Source organism: Hyperolius riggenbachi, chromosome 5 (assembly GCF_040937935.1).
Source record: "Hyperolius riggenbachi isolate aHypRig1 chromosome 5, aHypRig1.pri, whole genome shotgun sequence".
NCBI lineage: Eukaryota > Metazoa > Chordata > Amphibia > Anura > Hyperoliidae > Hyperolius > Hyperolius riggenbachi.
The window spans coordinates 1138951-1159552 of record NC_090650.1 but is presented as its reverse complement, the minus strand read 5'-3'; the positions used below and the strand labels follow the sequence as shown (position 1 = coordinate 1159552).

The 20602-nt window shown below is 50.6% G+C and overlaps 1 protein-coding gene across 2 annotated transcripts in view; it reads right to left on the bottom strand.

Moving 5' to 3' along the window:
• The window catches only part of HEPACAM2 (HEPACAM family member 2), a 229170-nt gene that overhangs the window by 33421 nt on the left and 175147 nt on the right, over positions 1-20602 (bottom strand). For both annotated transcript variants that reach the window (XM_068238468.1, XM_068238469.1), the window contains exon 5: positions 7164-7289. In XM_068238468.1, the coding sequence (XP_068094569.1) occupies positions 7164-7289 (126 nt within the window). The remainder of the gene's footprint in view (positions 1-7163; positions 7290-20602) is intronic.

Genomic DNA, 20602 nt, shown 5'->3' with positions numbered 1-20602 from the left:
CTCTAAACTGAATGCTAACTGCATTGGGAGATGCCTACACACGGCGGTCCCTGTAAAAGATGTAATAACGATTACGTCCAGCCGAGCCTCCCACCTGAATGCTAATGTATGCAATTCCTGCTAGATTTGATATGGCAGGCAAAGGGTATATGACCGTACACCTGATTGGCTGATTGGCGCCTGCTGACCAGATAGAGGTAGGAAATTGCTTGAACTGGTAGTGAGCAAGTCAAGTGTAGGGGAACCAAAGACTGAAGATCCTGAGCATACAGAGGTTGAGCATCCTGAGGGCCCTGCTACAATGACTACGCAGGAGACTGTCAGTATGGACCCCGGTCTCAGAGCTTCTCCAAGTACTAGCCCGGAACCGGCCAGTACTGGAGAATCCATTTGTGCTGACCCGGTAATGCAGCAGGCATTACAAAAGCTGATGGACACTGACCTGGAAAAATACCTGCAGTACATGGCGGAGTAAAAGCGAGAAGCCACTGCTGCTGCAGAATGCCAAGCGCATGAGGAGCGCCAAGCGCATGAAGAGCGCCAAGCTGCAGAAGCGCGTGAGGTGCGCCAAGCTGCAGAACGCTAAACATAGAGGGATGCCGCCGAGCGAGAGCGCCAGCGGCACCATGAACTGAACATGGCAAAGGTGCAACAGGCCAGCCGGAGTTCCCCGCCCAGCCTCCCTGCTGAAGGAGCCGCATCACCTGTGAGTGCGAAATTTAAATTTGCTACTATTGAAAAAGACACAGACATTGACTTGTTTTTGCGGTCTTTTGAGAAAGCATGCCGTCAGTATCGTCTGTCCCAAGACCAGTGGGCCAGACATCTGACACCTTTGCTGCGCTACAAAGCGCTTGATGCTTTTGCAGAGTTACCTGTGGAAAAAGACAATGATTATGCAGCTATAAAAGATGCTATCATTACCAAATACCAGCTGACGCCAGAAGCCTATCGCAAAAAGTTCAGGTCCTGGCAGAAAAAGCCTACGGACTCTTATACTGATGTGGTCAGCAGTTTACGCACCACATGCCGCCAGTGGACTCTAGACCTCACCAAAAGGTCTTATGATGTCCTGGAGGACTTGATAGTCCTAGAACAGTTTCTGAACATTTGCCCTGCTGATGTATGACAGTTTGTGCTGGAGCGGAAGCCTGAGTCAGTGACTGCTGCCGCAGACCTCGCTGAGACCTTTGTGACTACCCGGGTGCCTGACACACGCAGAACTGTCCCATCCAGCTGGAGAAGAGGTCAGCCCAATACCATGGCAGACCCTCCTGCCCTTGTGAGCAGTCCGCCACAGAGGCCACCCAGTGCAGCTGCTACGCCCAGGCCTGAGGCATCTGAGGGGGGGGGGGTCACCTGTCACTACTGCTGCAAGCCCGGACACATGTAATTCAACTGTCCGGAGCAGAGGCGGACACCACCAGCACCTGGATCACCAGGACCACCAGTGCCTCACCCACGGCAGATGCACCCAGCCAGCGAACCACAGCCTGGATCATCAGATTTTGTTTGTTTTGACAGTGCTGCATTCACAGCAGTGCTACAAAGTGACCCAAGCCTGGAGGCGCTCAGGCAGCAAGCATCTGAGCCCCTTGCAGACGGGGCCACTTTCAAGGTGTATTGGGAAGGTGGTAGACTGTACAGTGAGGCTGTACAGCCCACTGCAGGTAAACACCACGCGAATCCCAAGTGGCTCGTGCTACCGAGTGCATTCAGGGGCCATGTGCTGCACTCCGCACATGACAGCCCTCTGGCCAGGCACTTGGGGGTCCGCAAGACACTTGCCTGTATTCAAAAACAGTTTTATTGGCCCAGGATGAACATGGATGTAGCAAAATACTGCAAGATATGTGCCGTCTGTCAGGAGCTGGGAAGGGCTAGGGATTCCCGTGGGGTTCCCTTAGGTCCACTGCCACTTAGCGAGAAGCTCTTGCGTGAGCTGGCTGTTGACCTGCCTGACCCCCTGCCCATTGTCAGCAGTCCTGACAGACCCCACATCCAAATGTGGTGGCGCAAACGCCCTGTCCAGAATGGTCCATGTTGGGTCAATCCTGCGGGTAAAGGACAGCGACCTGCCCCAGTGAACCGAGCCACAGGCTCCAATGAGTTATCCCACCATACCGGCAGCTCGAGACCCATCAGCCAGATTAGCGGCAACGCCACACGTCTTGTAGATGAATGGCTGAGGCCTCTATTCTTGGGGGGAGGTGTCACGGAAGAGGCGGGAGAAAAGAAAATGCCATCGCAATCGGTTTGCTGCACTGATTGTCATTGACGTGTCAGATCAAAATCTTATGTTTAGGTACAGCAGACTGTGAGCCTGGGGTCTCTGGCTTTCACAGCTGCTAGCAGAACTCTTTTCATGAAGTATGTTTGTTGACCAGTGAAGTTAATGTTTGTGTGATTAACTTGATCAAAAGAAGTTCCTTCATGGGCCAGTGACCCCCAAGTGTGCACAGGCCCCTTTGAAAGGATACCATTTGGTGATCCCAGCAAAGCGAGCTTCCCACACAGCAGGGCTCTAGACACCGCGGAGCTGAGTAGCCAGCCTTAGGAACACATGGAACATATTTTTAGCCTGTTTAAGGAATACCGTTTATATGAGAGGTATGAAAGTTATCTCATTCTGCTGGTCCGGATCTGGTGAATATTTTAATATTAAATTGGTGCCACTGACATACTCAGTCACTGAGGTATTCCGCTGCTTCGGGCTAGAACATGTCACTCTAATCAAGTTTGATGTCCTAAGAATTGTCCTATTCTGAGGAATATGAATCTGTGATTGTTATGTGTGTGCGGGAAGCTTAAGCTGAGATATGGAAAATTTCATATTTGGTGGGCCACTAGGTAGCGTATGACAGGCAGCATTCCTCGTGGTCAGGTGGCATTGTGCCAGCAGTGGAGGGGGATTATTATACACACAAATAATGGCATGCCGCTGTCTGACTCCAACCGGAGTTGCATGGAACGCTGTTGTATGGTAAAGGGGAACACTGCATAAAAAAAATATTTTATTACGGTTACCATACATTACAAATTGGTTCCGCTTTATAAAGAGGCTTCAGGATAACGCTTTGCTAGATGTCCTTTAACCCCGTGCTACAATGGGAGTCTGATCTGGCCTCACCCTCACCGTGGAATGATGGTCGAAGTATTGCCTCACATTGGCTAAGGGTAGAAGCTATTTCTCGCACATTGAAACCTTAGACCCTCCTCCATACCTACCTACCGCCTGACTCCATGCCACTTCCCCCGCCAAATCTAACTTATGTCTTAGAACATGTGGCCAGACTGGCACTTTTGCCCACATGTGGTGGTTCTGTCCGTAACCAGTGGCTAAGCTACTGTATATTACCAACATATCAAGGCTGCTGCACTGAAGTTCCAATAGATCACAATGGTTTCCTTCCTGCAGGGACTCTACGCACTGACATCAGGGAGATAGTTACATAGTTACTTGGGTTGAAAAAAGACATACGTCCATCGAGTTCAACCAGTACAAAGTACAACACCAGCCTGCTCCCTCACATATCCCTGCTGATCCAGAGGAAGGTACAACACCAGCCTGCTCCCTCACATATCCCTGCTGATCCAGAGGAAGGCACAACACCAGCCTGCTCCCTCACATATCCCTGCTGATCCAGAGGAAGGTACAACACCAGCCTGCTCCCTCACATATCCCTGCTGATCCAGAGGAAGGCACAACACCAGCCTGCACCCTCACATATCCCTGCTGATCCAGAGGAAGGCACAACACCAGCCTGCTCCCTCACATATCCCTGCTGATCCAGAGGAAGGCACAACACCAGCCTGCACACTCACATATCCCTGCTGATCCAGAGGAAGGTACAACACCAGCCTGCTCCCTCACATATCCCTGCTGATCCAGAGGAAGGCACAACACCAGCCTGCTCCCTCACATATCCCTGCTGACCCAGAGGAAGGTACAACACCAGCCTGTACCCTCACATATCCCTGCTGATCCAGAGGAAGGCACAACACCAGCCTGCTCCCTCCCATATCCCTGCTGATCCAGAGGAAGGCACAACACCAGCCTGCTCCCTCACATATCCCTGCTGATCCAGAGGAAGGTACAACACCAGCCTGCTCCCTCCCATATCCCTGCTGATCCAGAGGAAGGCACAACACCAGCCTGCTCCCTCCCATATCCCTGCTGATCCAGAGGAAGGCACAACACCAGCCTGCTCCCTCACATATCACTGCTGATCCAGAGGAAGGCACAACACCAGCCTGCTCCCTCACATATCCCTGCTGATCCAGAGGAAGGCACAACACCAGCCTGCTCCCTCACATATCCCTGCTGATCCAGAGGAAGGCACAACACCAGCCTGCTCCCTCACATATCCCTGCTGATCCAGAAGAAGGTACACCACCAGCCTGCACCCTCACATATCCCTGCTGATCCAGAGGAAGGCACAACACCAGCCTGCACCCTCACATATCCCTGCTGATCCAGAGGAAGGCACAACACCAGCCTGCACCCTCACATATCCCTGCTGATCCAGAGGAAGGCACAACACCAGCCTGCTCCCTCACATATCCCTGCTGATCCAGAGGAAGGCACAACACCAACCTGCTCCCTCACATATCCCTGCTGATCCAGAGGAAGGCACAACACTAGCCTGCTCCCTCACATATCCCTGCTGATCCAGAGGAAGGTACAACACCAGCCTGCACCCTCACATATCCCTGCTGATCCAGAGGAAGGCACAACACCAGCCTGCTCCCTCACATATCCCTGCTGATCCAGAGGAAGGCACAACACCAGCCTGCACCCTCACATACCCCTGCTGATCCAGAGGAAGGCACAACACTAGCCTGCTCCCTCACATATCCCTGCTGATCCAGAGGAAGGTACAACACCAGCCTGCTCCCTCACATATCCCTGCTGATCCAGAGGAAGGCACAACACCAGCCTGCCCCCTCACATATCCCTGCTGATCCAGAGGAAGGCACAACACCAGCCTGCTCCCTCACATATCCATGCTGATCCAGAGGAAGGTACAACACCAGCCTGCACCCTCACATATCCCTGCTGATCCAGAGGAAGGCACAACACCAGCCTGCACCCTCACATATCCCTGCTGATCCAGAGGAAGGCACAACACCAGCCTGCTCCCTCACATATCCCTGCTGATCCAGAGGAAGGCACAACACCAGCCTGCTCCCTCACATATCCATGCTGATCCAGAGGAAGGCACAACACCAGCCTGCACCCTCACATATCTCTGCTGATCCAGAGGAAGGCACAACACCGGCCTGCTCCCTCACATATCCCTGCTGATCCAGAGGAAGGCACAACACCAGCCTGCACCCTCACATATCCCTGCTGATCCAGAGGAAGGCACAACACCAGCCTGCACCCTCACATATCCCTGCTGATCCAGAGGAAGGTACAACACCAGCCTGATCCCTCACATATCCCCGCTGATCCAGAGGAAGGCACAACACCAGCCTGCTCTCTCACATATCCCTGCTGATCCAGAGGAAGGTACAACACCAGCCTGCTCCCTCACATATCCCTGCTGATCCAGAGGAAGGCACAACACCAGCCTGCTCCCTCACATATCCCTGCTGATCCAGAGGAAGGCACAACACCAGCCTGCTCCCTCACATATCCCTGCTGATCCAGAGGAAGGCACAACACCAGCCAGCACCCTCACATATCCCTGCTGATCCAGAGGAAGGCACAACACCAGCCTGCACCCTCCCATATCCCTGCTGATCCAGAGGAAGGCACAACACCAGACTGCACCCTCACATATCCCTGCTGATCCAGAGGAAGGTACAACACCAGCCTGCACCCTAACATATCCCTGCTGATCCAGAGGAAGGCGAAAAAACCCTTACAAGCAGAGGCGTATCTAGAGGGGTGCAGACATGGCTTGTGCCATGGGCGCCAAAGCACCAAGGGCGCCATGACTGCTCCTGTGCTGTGCTGCCATACTTAACCCAGTGCTGCACCCCCTTCCCTGCCCCCGTGCTGTGTCCCGATGCCTGCCCCTGTGCTGCGCCTCCTTGTCTGCCCCATGCCTCCCCGTCACTCAGACCTCAGATCAGATTAATTCTGTCATCTGAGGAACATGGCTACTTATGTATGTAAGGCGCACTTGGCCTATTCTTAGAAAAAGAGGACAAAGAGGGAATAAGAAAAGATATTTACAGTAAAGTAACTTAAGCAATATCCCGAGCCAAAAAACACAAGCAACCACAACAAATGTACACAAGAGAGGATGTTGTTTTTTGGGGAAGGGGGTTCTGACTGGCGGGGGCGCAATTTCCCCCCAGCTCTGACTGGCGGAGGGGGGCGCAATTTCCGTGTTTGCCATGGGCTCTATATGACCCAGATACGCCCCTGCTTACAAGGCATGGTCCAATTAGCCCCAAAAGGGAAAAATTCCTTCCCGACTCCAGATGGCAATCAGATAAAATCCCTGAATCAGCATCATTAGGCATTACCTAGTAATTGTAGCCATGGATGTCTTTCAACGCCAGGAAAGCATCTAAGCCCCCTTTACATGCAGGTATAGAATTTGCCATAACGACTTCCTGTGGCAAATTCTATAAGAACAGAAAAACGCGGGACTCCCTCAGTTTTAAGCAATCTTGATCCAGCTTTAATAATCTTGCACAGTCCAGTAAAATAGAAGATAACACTCATTTCTGTGGGTCCTCCTAACTCCATAAGGACCCACTGGCTTAAAATGCTTCCCACCTAAGCGGTACTAGGACACCTCTCCAAGGTACAGCATTCTCATATTGCCCGACCGGTTTCGGCCTCGTGCCGCCATCAGGGGTATTGAGAGTGGGCGGGCAATCAACCTTTATATAGTAAAAACGTATAGTGTTATTGCCATCCAAAGAATGATTTTTGTGCTTCTCACTGTTCAGAGCATTCACTTCCGGCCACTGGGCAGAATTATATGCATTCCACCATGGATCCGCTCATTTCCACTTACGCCTCCATGTCAATCACAGCCACCGGGCGGAAGTGTATGCGTTCTGTATATTACCATTTATTATTTGCAATGTGACCTCCATGGGAGACACCAAGGATGGCAGCAGTCTCCCTCCTCCAGCTGCAATATTGCAGGTTTTGATTTACTTAACCCCTCATCTCCAGCCTCAGGGCCACCTACCTTTGTGAAGCTGGTATCTTTTCCAGACAAACAGGAGGCCGATGGAGAGGATGATGAGTAGTGAGACTCCAGTGATAGCTGCCAGTGGGAAGAGGGAACTGGTCACCTGGGAGAGCTTCTCGGGGTCTGCAAGAGACAAATCCAGTGACATGTCACTCACATATACCAGAGCGGTGTGTACTGATGGGTAAACCATCTGTGAACACCTGCAATCGTTGACTCACTTTCACAAATGTACAAAACCCAACCGTGAATGCCTGATCACAAACACCTAACCCTATGCCTAACCCTAACGCTATGCCTAACCCTAACGCTATGTCTAACCCTAATCATATGCCTAACCCTAATCCTATGCCTAACCCTAATCCTATGCCTAACCCTAATCCTATGCCTAACCCTAATCCTATGCCTAACCCTAATCCTATGCCTAACCCTAACTCTATGCCTAACCCTAACTCTATGCCTAACCCTAATCATATGCCTAACCCTAATCATATGCCTAACCCTAATCATACGCCTAACCCTAATCCTATGCCTAACCCTAATCCTATGCCTAACCCTAATCCTATGCCTAACCCTAATCCTATGCCTAACCCTAACTCTATGCCTAACCTTAACTCTATGCCTAACCCTATGCCCTATGCCTAACCCTATGCCCTATGCCTATGTTGTGATCTTTTTTTTTTTCTGTGTGTCAAACTGACACTTGTGTTGCATAGACAGCATTGCTAATTCATACTGTGTGTGTGCCACTGCCAGCAGCCCAGCAGCAGCACATTCAGTGACTACCTGTGTGTGTGACAGGGAGCTGCACATTGTACTACCCAGTACTGTATATACCCAGTACCTGTTGTATTTACTTAACCCAACTCATCACTGCATATACCTACCTTTGTGTTGAGTGAACCCACCTCACTGCATATAACTACTTCTGTGATGAGTGAACTCACCTCACTGCATCTAACTACTAGAGGTGTAGCGAACGGTTCGCCTGAGAACGGTTCCAGGTGAACTTTGGGGGTTCGGGTTCGCCTGCGCCAGGCAAACTTTTCCGGAAGTTCGATTCACCCCATAATGCACTATGAGGGTCAACTTTGACCCTCTGCATCACAGTCAGCAGGCACATTGTAGCCATTCAGGCTACACTAAGCCCCGGAGCCCCCCCCCCCCCCCTCCTTATATAAGGCAGCCTCCGGCGGCCATTACAGTCACTCGTCTGCCTGCTATTAGACAGACTAGGGAGAGCTGCTGCAGACTTGTTCTTCTAGGGACAGATTAGTTAGGTTCTTGGCTGCTTAGCTTGCTCCTGGCTGATTGTTATTGCTTTTATAGCACCCCTCAATAGCTCTTTTCAGAGCTCATCCTGTATTTATTTATTTTTTTACTGTGTGTCAAACTGACACTTTTGTTGCTGCCAGCAGCCCAGCACATTCAGTGACTGACTACCTGTGTGTGTGACAGAGAGCTGCACATTGCACTACCCAGTACTGCATATACCCCAGTACCTGTTGTGTTTACTTAACCCACCTCGTCATCACTGCATATACCTAGCGTTGTGTTGAGTGAACCCACCTCACTGCATCTAAGTACCTTTACTGTTCAGTGAACCCAGCTCACTGCATCCTACTACCTGTTGTGTTGAGTAAACCCACCTCACTGCATCTAAGTACCTTTACTGTTCAGTGAAACCAGCTCACTGCATCCTACTACCTGTTGTGTTGAGTGAACCCACCTCACTGCATCTAAGTACCTTTACTGTTCAGTGAACCCAGCTCCCTGCATCCTACTACCTGTTGTGTTGAGTAAACCCACCTCACTGCATCCTACTACCTTTACTGTTCAGTGAAACCAGCTCACTGCATCCTACTACCTGTTGTGTTGAGTGAACCCACCTCACTGCATCTAAGTACCTTTACTGTTCAGTGAACCCAGCTCACTGCATCCTACTACCTGTTGTGTTGAGTGAACCCACCTCACTGCATCCTACTACCTGTTGTGTTGAGTGAACCCACCTCACTGCATCTAAGTACCTTTACTGTTCAGTGAACCCAGCTCACTGCATCCTACTACCTGTTGTGTTGAGTGAACCCACCTCACTGCATCTAAGTACCTTTACTGTTCAGTGAACCCAGCTCACTGCATCCTACTACCTGTTGTGTTGAGTGAACCCACCTCACTGCATCTAAGTACCTTTACTTTTCAGTGAACCCAGCTCACTGCATCCTACTACCTGTTGTGTTGAGTGAACTAACCTCACTGCATCTAAGTACCTTTACTGTTCAGTGAACCCAGCTCACTGCATCCTACTACCTGTTGTGTTGAGTGAACCCACCTCACTGCATCTAAGTACCTTTATTGTTCAGTGAACCCAGCTCACTGCATCTTACTACCTGTCGTGTTGAGTGAACCCACCTCACTGCTTCTAAGTACCTTTACTGTTCAGTGAACCCAGCTCACTGCATCCTACTACCTGTTGTGTTGAGTAAACCCACCTCACTGCTTCTAAGTACCTTTACTGTTCAGTGAACCCAGCTCACTGCATCTAACTACCTGTTGTGTTCAGTGAACCCAGCTCACTGCATCTAAGTACCTTTACTGTTCAGTGAACCCAGCTCACTGCATCTTACTACCTGTCGTGTTGAGTGAACCCACCTCACTGCATCTAAGTACCTTTACTGTTCAGTGAACCCAGCTCACTGCATCCTACTACCTGTTGTGTTGAGTGAACCCACCTCACTGCATCTAAGTACCTTTACTGTTCAGTGAACCCAGCTCACTGCATCCTACTACCTGTTGTGTTGAGTAAACCCACCTCACTGCATCTAAGTACCTTTATTGTTCAGTGAACCCAGCTCACTGCATCTTACTACCTGTCGTGTTGAGTGAACCCACCTCACTGCATATACCTAGCATCCCCCCCAAGATGGACAAAATGGACAAACCAGGTAGAGAGGAAGGCCACCAGGCACCGGCAGGTCTGTGCGAGGTGGTGTTGATGTGATTTCGTGCGGACCTGCCCCAAAATACAGTGCTCAGAAGAAGGCACGTGCCATCACTTCCCAAAATCGTGAGAAGGTGATTGAGTTTTTAACACAGAACACCTCATCTCCCACAGCCACCAGCGCTACAACAAGCACCACATCCGCTGCATTTGACACTTCGCAGGAGTTATTTGGTGGTGGTGGTGGTGAAATCACCGATTCACAGCCACTACTGCAACAACAAGAAGAAGGCGCAGGTACACCACCTCATACGTCTGAGTTAGGTGGCGATAGTATGGATGTAACGTGTGAGGAGGGGGCTGATGAAACACCTGAAGTTGGTGCAGTTGAGGAGGTGTCTGAGGAAAGTGCAGCTGGCCAGGAGGATTATGATGACGATTATACGGATACCACATATGTTCCTGGTAGAGATGTAGCGAACGGTTCGCCGGCGAACGGTTCCAGGCGAACATTGGGGGTTCGCGTTCGCCTGCGCCAGGCGAACTTTTCCGGAAGTTCGATTCGCCCCATAATGCACTATGAGGGTCAACTTTGACCCTCTGCATCACAGTCAGCAGGCACATTGTAGCCATTCAGGCTACAGTAAGCCCTGGAGCCCCACCCCCCCTTATATAAGGCAGGGTCCGGCGGCCATTACACTCACTCGTGTGCCTGCTAGTGAGAGGAAAGGGACAGCTGCTGCAGACTTGTTCTTCTAGGGACAGATTAGTTAGGTTCTTGGCTGCTTAGTTTGCTCCTGGCTGATTGTTATTGCTTTTATAGCACCCTAGCTCTTGTCAGAGCTCATCCTGTACTTTTTTTTTTACTGTGTGTCAAACTGACACTTTTGTTGCATGCACAGCCTTGCTAATTGATAGTGTGTATGTGCCACTGCCAGCAGCCCAGCACATTCAGTGACTACCTGTGTGTGTGACAGGGAGCTGCACATTGTACTACCCAGTACTGCATATACCCAGTACCTGTTGTGTTTACTTAAACCACCTCATCACTGCATATACCTAGCTTTGTGTTGAGTGAACCCAGCTCACTGCATATACCTACTACCTGTTGTGTTTACTTAACCCACCTCATCACTGCACATAACTACCTGTAGTGTTGAGTGAACCCAGCTCACTGCATCCTACTACTACCTGTTGTGTTTACTTAACCCACCTCATCACTGCACATAACTACCTGTAGTGTTGAGTGAACCCAGCTCACTGCATATACCTACTACCTGTTGTGTTTACTTAACCCACCTCATCACTGCACATAACTACCTGTAGTGTTGAGTGAACCCAGCTCACTGCATCCTACTACTACCTGTTGTGTTTACTTAACCCACCTCATCACTGCACATAACTACCTGTAGTGTTGAGTGAACCCAGCTCACTGCATATACCTACTACCTGTTGTGTTTACTTAACCAACCTCATCACTGCACATAACTACCTGCAGTGTTGAGTGAACCCAGCTCACTGCATCCTACTACTACCTGTTGTGTTTACTTAACCCACCCCATCACTGCACATAACTACCTGTAGTGTTGAGTGAACCCAGCTCACTGCATATACCTACTACCTGTTGTGTTGAGTGAACCCAGCTCACTGCATATACCTACTACCTGTAGAGTTGAGTGAACCCAGCTCACTGCATATACCTACTACCTATTGTGTTGAGTGAACCCAGCTCACTGCATATACCTACTACCTGTTGTGTTTACTTAACCCACCTCATCACTGCACATAACTACCTGTAGTGTTGAGTGAACCCAGCTCACTGCATCCTACTACTACCTGTTGTGTTTACTTAACCCACCTCATCACTGCACATAACTACCTGTAGTGTTGAGTGAACCCAGCTCACTGCATATACCTACTACCTGTTGTGTTGAGTGAACCCAGCTCACTGCATATACCTACTACCTGTTGTGTTTACTTAACCCACCTCATCACTGCATATACCTAGCTTTGTGTTGAGTGAACCCAGCTCACTGCATCCTACTACTACCTGTTGTGTTTACTTAACCCACCTCATCACTGCACATAACTACCTGTAGTGTTGAGTGAACCCAGCTCACTGCATATACCTACTACCTGTTGTGTTGAGTGAACCCAGCTCACTGCATATACCTACTACCTGTTAGGTTTACTTAACCCACCTCATCACTGCATATACCTAGCTTTGTGTTGAGTGAACCCAGCTCACTGCATATACCTACTACCTGTTGTGTTTACTTAACCCACCTCATCACTGCACATAACTACCTGTAGTGTTGAGTGAACCCAGCTCACTGCATCCTACTACTACCTGTTGTGTTTACTTAACCCACCTCATCACTGCACATAACTACCTGTAGTGTTGAGTGAACCCAGCTCACTGCATATACCTACTACCTGTTGTGTTGAGTGAACCCAGCTCACTGCATATACCTACTACCTGTTGTGTTGAGTGAACCCAGCTCACTGCATATACCTACTACCTGTAGTGTTGAGTGAACCCAGCTCACTGCATCCTACTACTACCTGTTGTGTTTACTTAACCCACCTCATCACTGCACATAACTACCTGTAGTGTTGAGTGAACCCAGCTCACTGCATCCTACTACTACCTGTTGTGTTTACTTAACCCACCTCATCACTGCACATAACTACCTGTAGTGTTGAGTGAACCCAGCTCACTGCATATACCTACTACCTGTTGTGTTGAGTGAACCCAGCTCACTGCATATACCTACTACCTGTTGTGTTTACTTAACCCACCTCATCACTGCACATAACTACCTGTAGTGTTGAGTGAACCCAGCTCACTGCATCCTACTACTACCACCTGTTGTGTTTACTTAACCCACCTCATCACTGCACATAACTACCTGTAGTGGTGAGTGAACCCAGCTCACTGCATATACCTACTACCTGTTGTGTTGAGTGAACCCAGCTCACTGCATATACCTACTACCTGTTGTGTTTACTTAACCCACCTCATCAGTGCACATAACTACCTGTTGTGTTGAGTAAACCCAGCTCACTGCATATACCTACTACCTGTTGTGTTGAGTGAACCCAGCTCACTGCATATACCTACTACCTGTTGCATTTTCTTAACCCACCTCATCAGTGCACATAACTACCTGTTGTGTTGAGTAAACCCAACTCACTGCATATACCTAGCATCCCCCAGATGGACAAAATGGACAAACCAGGTAGAGGAAGAGGTAGAGGCAGACCCAGAGGAAGGCCACCAGGCACCGGCAGGTCTGTGCGAGGTGGTGTTGCTGTGATTTCGTGCGGACCTGCCCCAAAATACAGTGCTCAGAAGAAGGCACGTGCCATCACTTTCCAAAATTGTGAGGAGGTGATTGAGTATTTAACACAGAACACCTCATTTCCCGCAGCCACCAGCGCTACAACAAGCACCACATCCGCTGCATTTGACACTTCGCAGGAGTTATTTGGTGGTGGTGGTGGTGAAATCACCGATTCACAGCCACTACTGCAACAACAAGAAAAAGGCGCAGGTACACCACCTCCTACGTCTGAGTTAGGTGGCGATAGTATGGACGTAACGTGTGTGGATGTGGATGATGGACCACCTGAAGTTGGTGCAGTTGAGGAGGTTTCTGAGGAAAGCGCAGCTGGCCAAAAGGATTATGATGACGATTATACGGATACCGCATATGTTCCCGGTAGAGGAGATGACCAGGGGGACAGTTCAGAGGAGGATTCAGAGAGGACTAGGAGGAGACGACTCCATGATAGAAGCAGAGGGAGCTCGTCCTCAGAAACAGCTGGGGGCAGTGTCCGGCGCCATGTATCGCCAGCTATGGCCAGCCAGCCAACATGCCCTTCAACGTCAGCTGCTGATGCCACCGTAGCGCCATCACCCCAGGGGGGCTCAGCGGTTTGGAAATTTTTTAACGTGTGTGTCTCAGATCGGAGCAAAGCCATCTGTTGTCTCTGCCAGCAAAAATTGAGCCATGGAAAAGCCAACACTCACGTAGGGACAAGTGCCTTACGAAGGCACCTGGAGAGAAGGCACAAACAGCTATGGCAAGAACACCTGAGGAAAAGCAGCACCCCTCAAAAGACAAGCCACCCTCCTTCTCCTCTTCCTCCTTCAGGTGCATCGTCTTCATCCACTTTCTCCCTTGCACCTTCACAGCCACCCTCCTCCCCACCGCCTCTTCCCTTCAGTGGTTCCTTCTCCTCTGCCCACAGCAGTACCCAGCTGTCCGTGAAGGAAGTATTTGAGTGTAAGAAGCAAATGTCTGCCAGTCACCCTCTTGCCCGGCGTCTGACAGCTGGCGTGGCGGAACTATTAGCTCGCCAGCTATTACCATACAAGCTGGTGGAGTCGGAGGCTTTCCGTAAGTTTGTGGCCATTGGTACACCGCAGTGGAAGATACCAGGCCGCAATTATTTTTCACAAAAGGCCATACCCAAACTGTACCGTGCAGTTGAGAGGCAAGTGGTGTCATCTCTGGCACACAGCGTTGGGTCAAGGGTCCACCTGACCACGGATGCCTGGTCTGCCAAGCACGGGCAGGGCCACTACATTACATACACAGCCCATTGGGTCAACCTAATGACCGATGGCAGCAAGCAGGGAGTACGTGGCTGCGCAGAGGACCGACTTGTCACACCTCCACGGCTTGCAGGCAGGCCTCCAGCCACCTCCTCTCCACCTGCTATCACCGCTTCGCTGTCATCATCCTCCTCCTCCTCCTCCTTGGCTGGTGCCGCCATCTCCTCTCCAGCTACACAGCCCCAGCACCCCAGGGCCTATGCTGCATGCCAGGTGCGACGGTGTCATGCAGTGTTAGACATGTCTTGCCTGAAAGCGGAGAGTCACACTGGAGCAGCTTTCCTGGCTGCTCTTAACAAACAGGTGGAGCAATGGCTGACCCCGCACAAGCTTGAGATTGGCAACGTGGTGTGTGACAACGGCAGCAATCTCATTGCTGCGTTGCATTTGGGAAAGCTGACACACATACCCTGCATGGCACATGTGCTTAATCTGGTCGTGCAAAGATTTGTGTCCAAGTACCCAGGCTTAGAGGACGTCCTGAAGCAGGCCAGGAAGTTGTGTGGGCATTTCAGGCGCTCTTACAAGGCCATGGCACGCTTTGCGGAGATTCAGCGTAGAATCAACTTGTCGGTGAGACGCCTGATTTGCGATAGCCCGACTCGCTGGAATTCCACCCTGCTGATGTTCTCTCGCCTGCTAGACCAGGAAACAGCCGTCACCCAGTACCTGTATCATTACAGTACAAGGACACAATCTGGGAGGATGGGGATGTTCTGGCCCAACAACTGGACACTGATGCGAAATGCATGCAGGGTCATGGAGCCCTTTGAGGAGGTGACCAAACTGGTGAGTCGCGATGAGGGCACCATCAGCGACTTGATCCCCTACGCCTACTTCCTGGAGCGTGCCGTGCGTAGAGTGGTGGATACAGCTGTGGAGGAGCGTGAACAAGAAGAGTTACGGCAGCAGGAGTCGTGGGATCCATTTACACACGAACCCGATGTTTCCACAACACCGGCGGCAGCACAGAGGGGGGAGGAGGAGGAAGAAGAGGAGTCATGTGGGGAAGAAGAGGAGACAGACTCTGATGATGGTGATGATGAGGAAGGTGTTTCTGTGGAGGAGGAAGAGGTGGCGGAAGGAGAACAACCGCGGCAGCCATCACAGGGGGCTTCTGCTGCTCCCCGTTCCCGTGGTATTGTTCGTGGCTGGGGGGAGGAAGAGGAGTTGCGTGCCATCACTGAGGAAGAGCAAGAGGAGATGGAGAGTACGTCTGCATCCAGCTTTGTGCAGATGTCCTCTTTCATGTTGTCCAGCCTGTTGAGGGATCCCCGTATCAAAAAACTCAAGACGAATGACCTGTACTGGGTGGCCACACTACTAGACCCTCGGTACAGGCACAAAGTGGCGGACCTCTTACCAACTCAACAAAAGGCGGAAAGGATGCAGCACTTGCAGAACAAGCTGTCGATGATGCTTTACAAAGCATTTAAGGGTGATGTGGCTGCAAAACGTAATCAAGGTACCACTGGCAGTAGCCCTCCTCCTCCCAAGTCCACGCAGGCAAGGACAGGACGCTCCAGCGATCTCAGGGTGATGTCGGACATGCGGACGTTCTTTAGTCCAACTCCTCGACATAATCCTTCCGGATCCACCCTCCAACAATGCCTGGAGCGGCAGGAAGCCGACTACCTGGCCTTGAGTGTGGATGTAGACTCTGCGAATAGCGACGATGTACCCTTGGACTACTGGTTGCGCAGGCTTGACTTGTGGCCAGAGCTGTCCCAATTTGCCATACAACTTCTCTCTTGCCCTGCCGCAAGCGTCCTGTCAGAAAGGACCTTCAGTGCAGCTGGAGGCATAGTTACTGAGAAGAGAAGTCGCCTAAGTCATGACAGTGTTCAGTACCTGACCTTTATCAAAATGAATGAGGAATGGATCATGGAGGGCTACTGCACGACCGAAGACTAAGTCAGTCCCCACACACAGCATCTCTGCCTGCAGGCCGCTTGACTGCCTTCTCCTCCACCACCAACAGGGTCCAGGACTCTAGGCGGATTCCTGAATTTTTAAGGCCGCTGCTAGCAGCGGCCGCTACACTAATTTTTCTGGTGCGTGTACATGTGCCCATCCCCCTTCGTGATCATTACCTTGCCGCGGTGAAGGGGCTTGCGCATCACAATGAAGCAACGACCGCCGGCTATTTGAGTGTCTCGGGTGGGGGTGGCACACAAAAGATAATAAGGTCGTTGCTTCATTGTGGTCAGACCAAATTTGATCAGCTGGACAGTCACTGTTCTGTCATTCAGCTACATCAGCCGGGCGAGCATATGGGCTGAAAAGCCACCATCACCTGCACTCTCGTCATGGTGCGCACCAGTCCAGCACGGCCGTCACTACACAAACGGCTGTTTGCAGTCACTGCATACCTTTCACTGCATCTGTGACTGCACATTATACCTGGCAGTCAGTGCATAACTTGCACTTGAATGGATACACTTTTAAACCATTTAAAAATACAACCATCTAAACTTTCAAACAATTTAATTTAAAATACAACCATCTAAACTTTCAAACAATTTAAAAATACAACCATCTATCATTTTCAAACAATTTAAAAAAAGGGCAAAAAAACTTGCCCCCCGTCAAACATTCTTGGCAAATGCTTTCGACTTGGTTTGTCTTCCGCTGGCTCATGGGTCCATCTGACCACAGATGCCTGGTCTGCAAAGCATGGTCAGGGCAGCTACAGCATGGGTCTCAGCAGGCTCCCACTTCGGGCCGGAATCCAACCTTCATTCCCCGCGGTGACAATGGCAGACTTGCCCTCCATAACGGATTCCCGTTAAAGGATTTAAAGTTGATTCATTACAATTAGGGCCGCAAATGGTCCTCCTGAGTCCTGTATTGTTATTTTTGGTCACTACCTCGGGGCAGGCGTGCATGCCTGCCTGCCTCCCTCCTTGCCTGGATGTGTGGTGGTAGCCGTTGATCAGGCTCCAACTCCGGAACGCAATACAAGAGGGAGCTCGTCCTCAGAAACAGCTGGGGGCAGTGTCCGGCGCCATGTAACGCCCGCTATGGCCAGACAGCCAACATGCCCTTCAACGTCAGCTGCTGATGCCACCGTAGCGCCATCACCCCAGGGGGGCTCAGCGGTTTGGAAATTTTTTAACGTGTGTGTCTCAGATCGGAGCAAAGCCATCTGTTGTCTCTGCCAGAAAAAATTGAGCCGTGGAAAGGCCAACTGTCACGTAGGGACAAGTGCTTTACGAAGGCACCTGGAGAGAAGGCACGAGCAGCTATGGCAAGAACACCTGAGGAAAAGCAGCACCCCTCAAAAGACAAGCCGCGGAGAACAACCGCGGCAGCCGTCACAGGGGGCTTCTGCTGCTCCATGTTCCCATGGTATTGTTCGTGGCTGGGGGGGAGGAAGAATGGATACACTTTTAAACAATTTAAAAAAACAACCATCTAAACTTTCAAACAATTTAAAAATACAACCATCTAAACTTTCAAACAATTTAAAAATACAACCATCTATCATTTTCAAAAAATTTAAAAAAAGGGCAAAAAAAAACTTGCCCTCCGTTAAACATTCTTGGCAAATGCTTTCGACTTGGTTTGTCTTCCGCTGGCTCAAGGGTCCATCTGACCACAGATGCCTGGTCTGCAAAGCACGGTCAGGGCAGCTACAGCATGGGTCTCAGCAGGCTCCCACTTCGGGCCGGAATCCAACCTTCATTCCCTGCCCATTACCCGTGGTGACAACGGCAGACTTGCCCTCCATAACGGATTCCCGTTAAAGGATTTAAAGTTAATTCATTTCAAATACACAGCAGGGCCTCGAAAGTCCGCCTCCTGTATTGTTATTTTTGGTCACTACCTCGGGGCGGGCGTGCCTGCCTGCTGCCCTCCTTGGATGTGCAGTGGTAGCCGTTTCTCAGGCTCCACACCGGATTCCATCCCTCATTCCCCGGCCATTCCCCGGGGTCACAAATGGCAGACTTGCCCGCCTCCATATGATTATCGTGAAAGGAATGTGGTGTCATCTTCGCCCGCCATAACTGGTTCTCGTTCAAGGATTTAAAGTACATTCATTTCAAATACACAGCAGGGCCTCGAAAGTCCTCCTCCTGTATTGTTATTTTTGGTCACTACCTCGGGGCGGGCGGGCGTGCATGCCTGCCTGCTGCCCTCCTTGGATGTGTAGTGGTAGCCGTTGCTCAGGCTCCACACCGGATTCAAACCCCTCATTCCCCGGCCATTACCCGGGGTCACAATGGCAGACTTGCCCGCCTCCACAGGATTCTCATTGTAGCGGTACTGAACTAGTGTTGGGCGAACACCTAGATGTTCGGGTTCGAGAACGTTCGCCGAACATCGCCGCGATGTTCGGGTGTTCGCGCTGAACTCCGAACATAATGGAAGTCAATGGGGACCCGAACTTTCGTGCTTTGTAAAGCCTCCTTACATGCTACATACCCCAAATTTACAGGGTATGTGCACCTTGGGAGTGGGTACAAGAGGAAAAAAAAATTTAGCAAAAAGAGTTTATAGTTTTTGAGAAAATTGATTGTAAAGTTTCAAAGGAAAAACTGTCTTTTAAATGCTGAAAATGTCATGTTTCTTTGCACAGGTAACATGGTTTTTACCGCCAGGCAGTCATAAATGTAATAAAGAGAAGAGGTTCCATAAACAGGGACCGGTAACGCTAACCCAGCAGCAGCAGCAGCACACGTGATGGAACAGGAGGAGGCGCAGGAGGAGAAGGCCACGCTTTTTGAGACACAACAACCCAGGCCTTGCATGAGGACAAGAAGCGTGCGGATAGCATGCTTTTTACCGCCATGCAGTCATAAATGTAATAAAGATAAGAGGTTCAATAAACAGGGACCGGTAACGCTAACCCAGCAGCAGCAGCAGCACACGTGATGGAACAGGAGGAGGCGCAGGAGGAGAAGGCCACGCTTTTTGAGACACAACAACCCAGGCCTTGCATGAGGACAAAAAGCGTGCGGATATAGCAGCAATGCTTTTTGCCGCCATGCAGTCATAAATGTAATAAAGAGAAGAGGTTCCATAAACAGGGACCGGTAACGCTAACCCAGCAGCAGCAGCAGCACAGAGCACACGTGATGGAACAGGAGGAGGCGCAGGAGGAGAAGGCCACGCTTTGAGACACAACAACCCAGGCCTTGCATGAGGACAAGAAGCGTGCGGATAGCATGCTTTTTACCGCCATGCAGTCATAAATGTAATAAAGATAAGAGGTTCAATAAACAGGGACCGGTAACGCTAACCCAGCAGCAGCAGCAGCACAGAGCACACGTGATGGAACAGGAGGAGGCGTAGGAGGAGAAGGCCACGCTTTGAGACACAACAACCCAGGCCTTGCATGAGGACAAAAAGCGTGCGGATATAGCAATGCTTTTTGCCACCATGCAGTCATAAGTGTAATACAGATGAGAGGTTCCATAAACAGGGACCGGCAGGCGGCAACGCTAACCCAGCAGCAGCAGCACACGTGATGGAACAGGAGCAGGCGCAGGAGGAGAAGGCCATGCTTTTTGAGACACAACAACCCAGGCCTTGCATGAGGACAAAAAGCGTGCGGATATAGCAGCAATGCTTTTTGCCGCCATGCAGTCATAAATGTAATACAGAGGAGAGGTTCAATAAACAGGGACCGGAAACGCTAAACCATCCCAGATGTTCATTGGTCATGTTACTTGGTTGGGGAGGGGTCCTGGAGTGTTGCGTAGTAGTTTCCAATCCAGGATTGATTCATTTTAATTTGAGTCAGACGGTCTGCATTTTCTGTGGAGAGGCGGATACGCCGATCTGTGATGATGCCTCCGGCAGCACTGAAACAGCGTTCCGACATAACGCTGGCTGCCGGGCAAGCCAGCACCTCTATTGCGTACATTG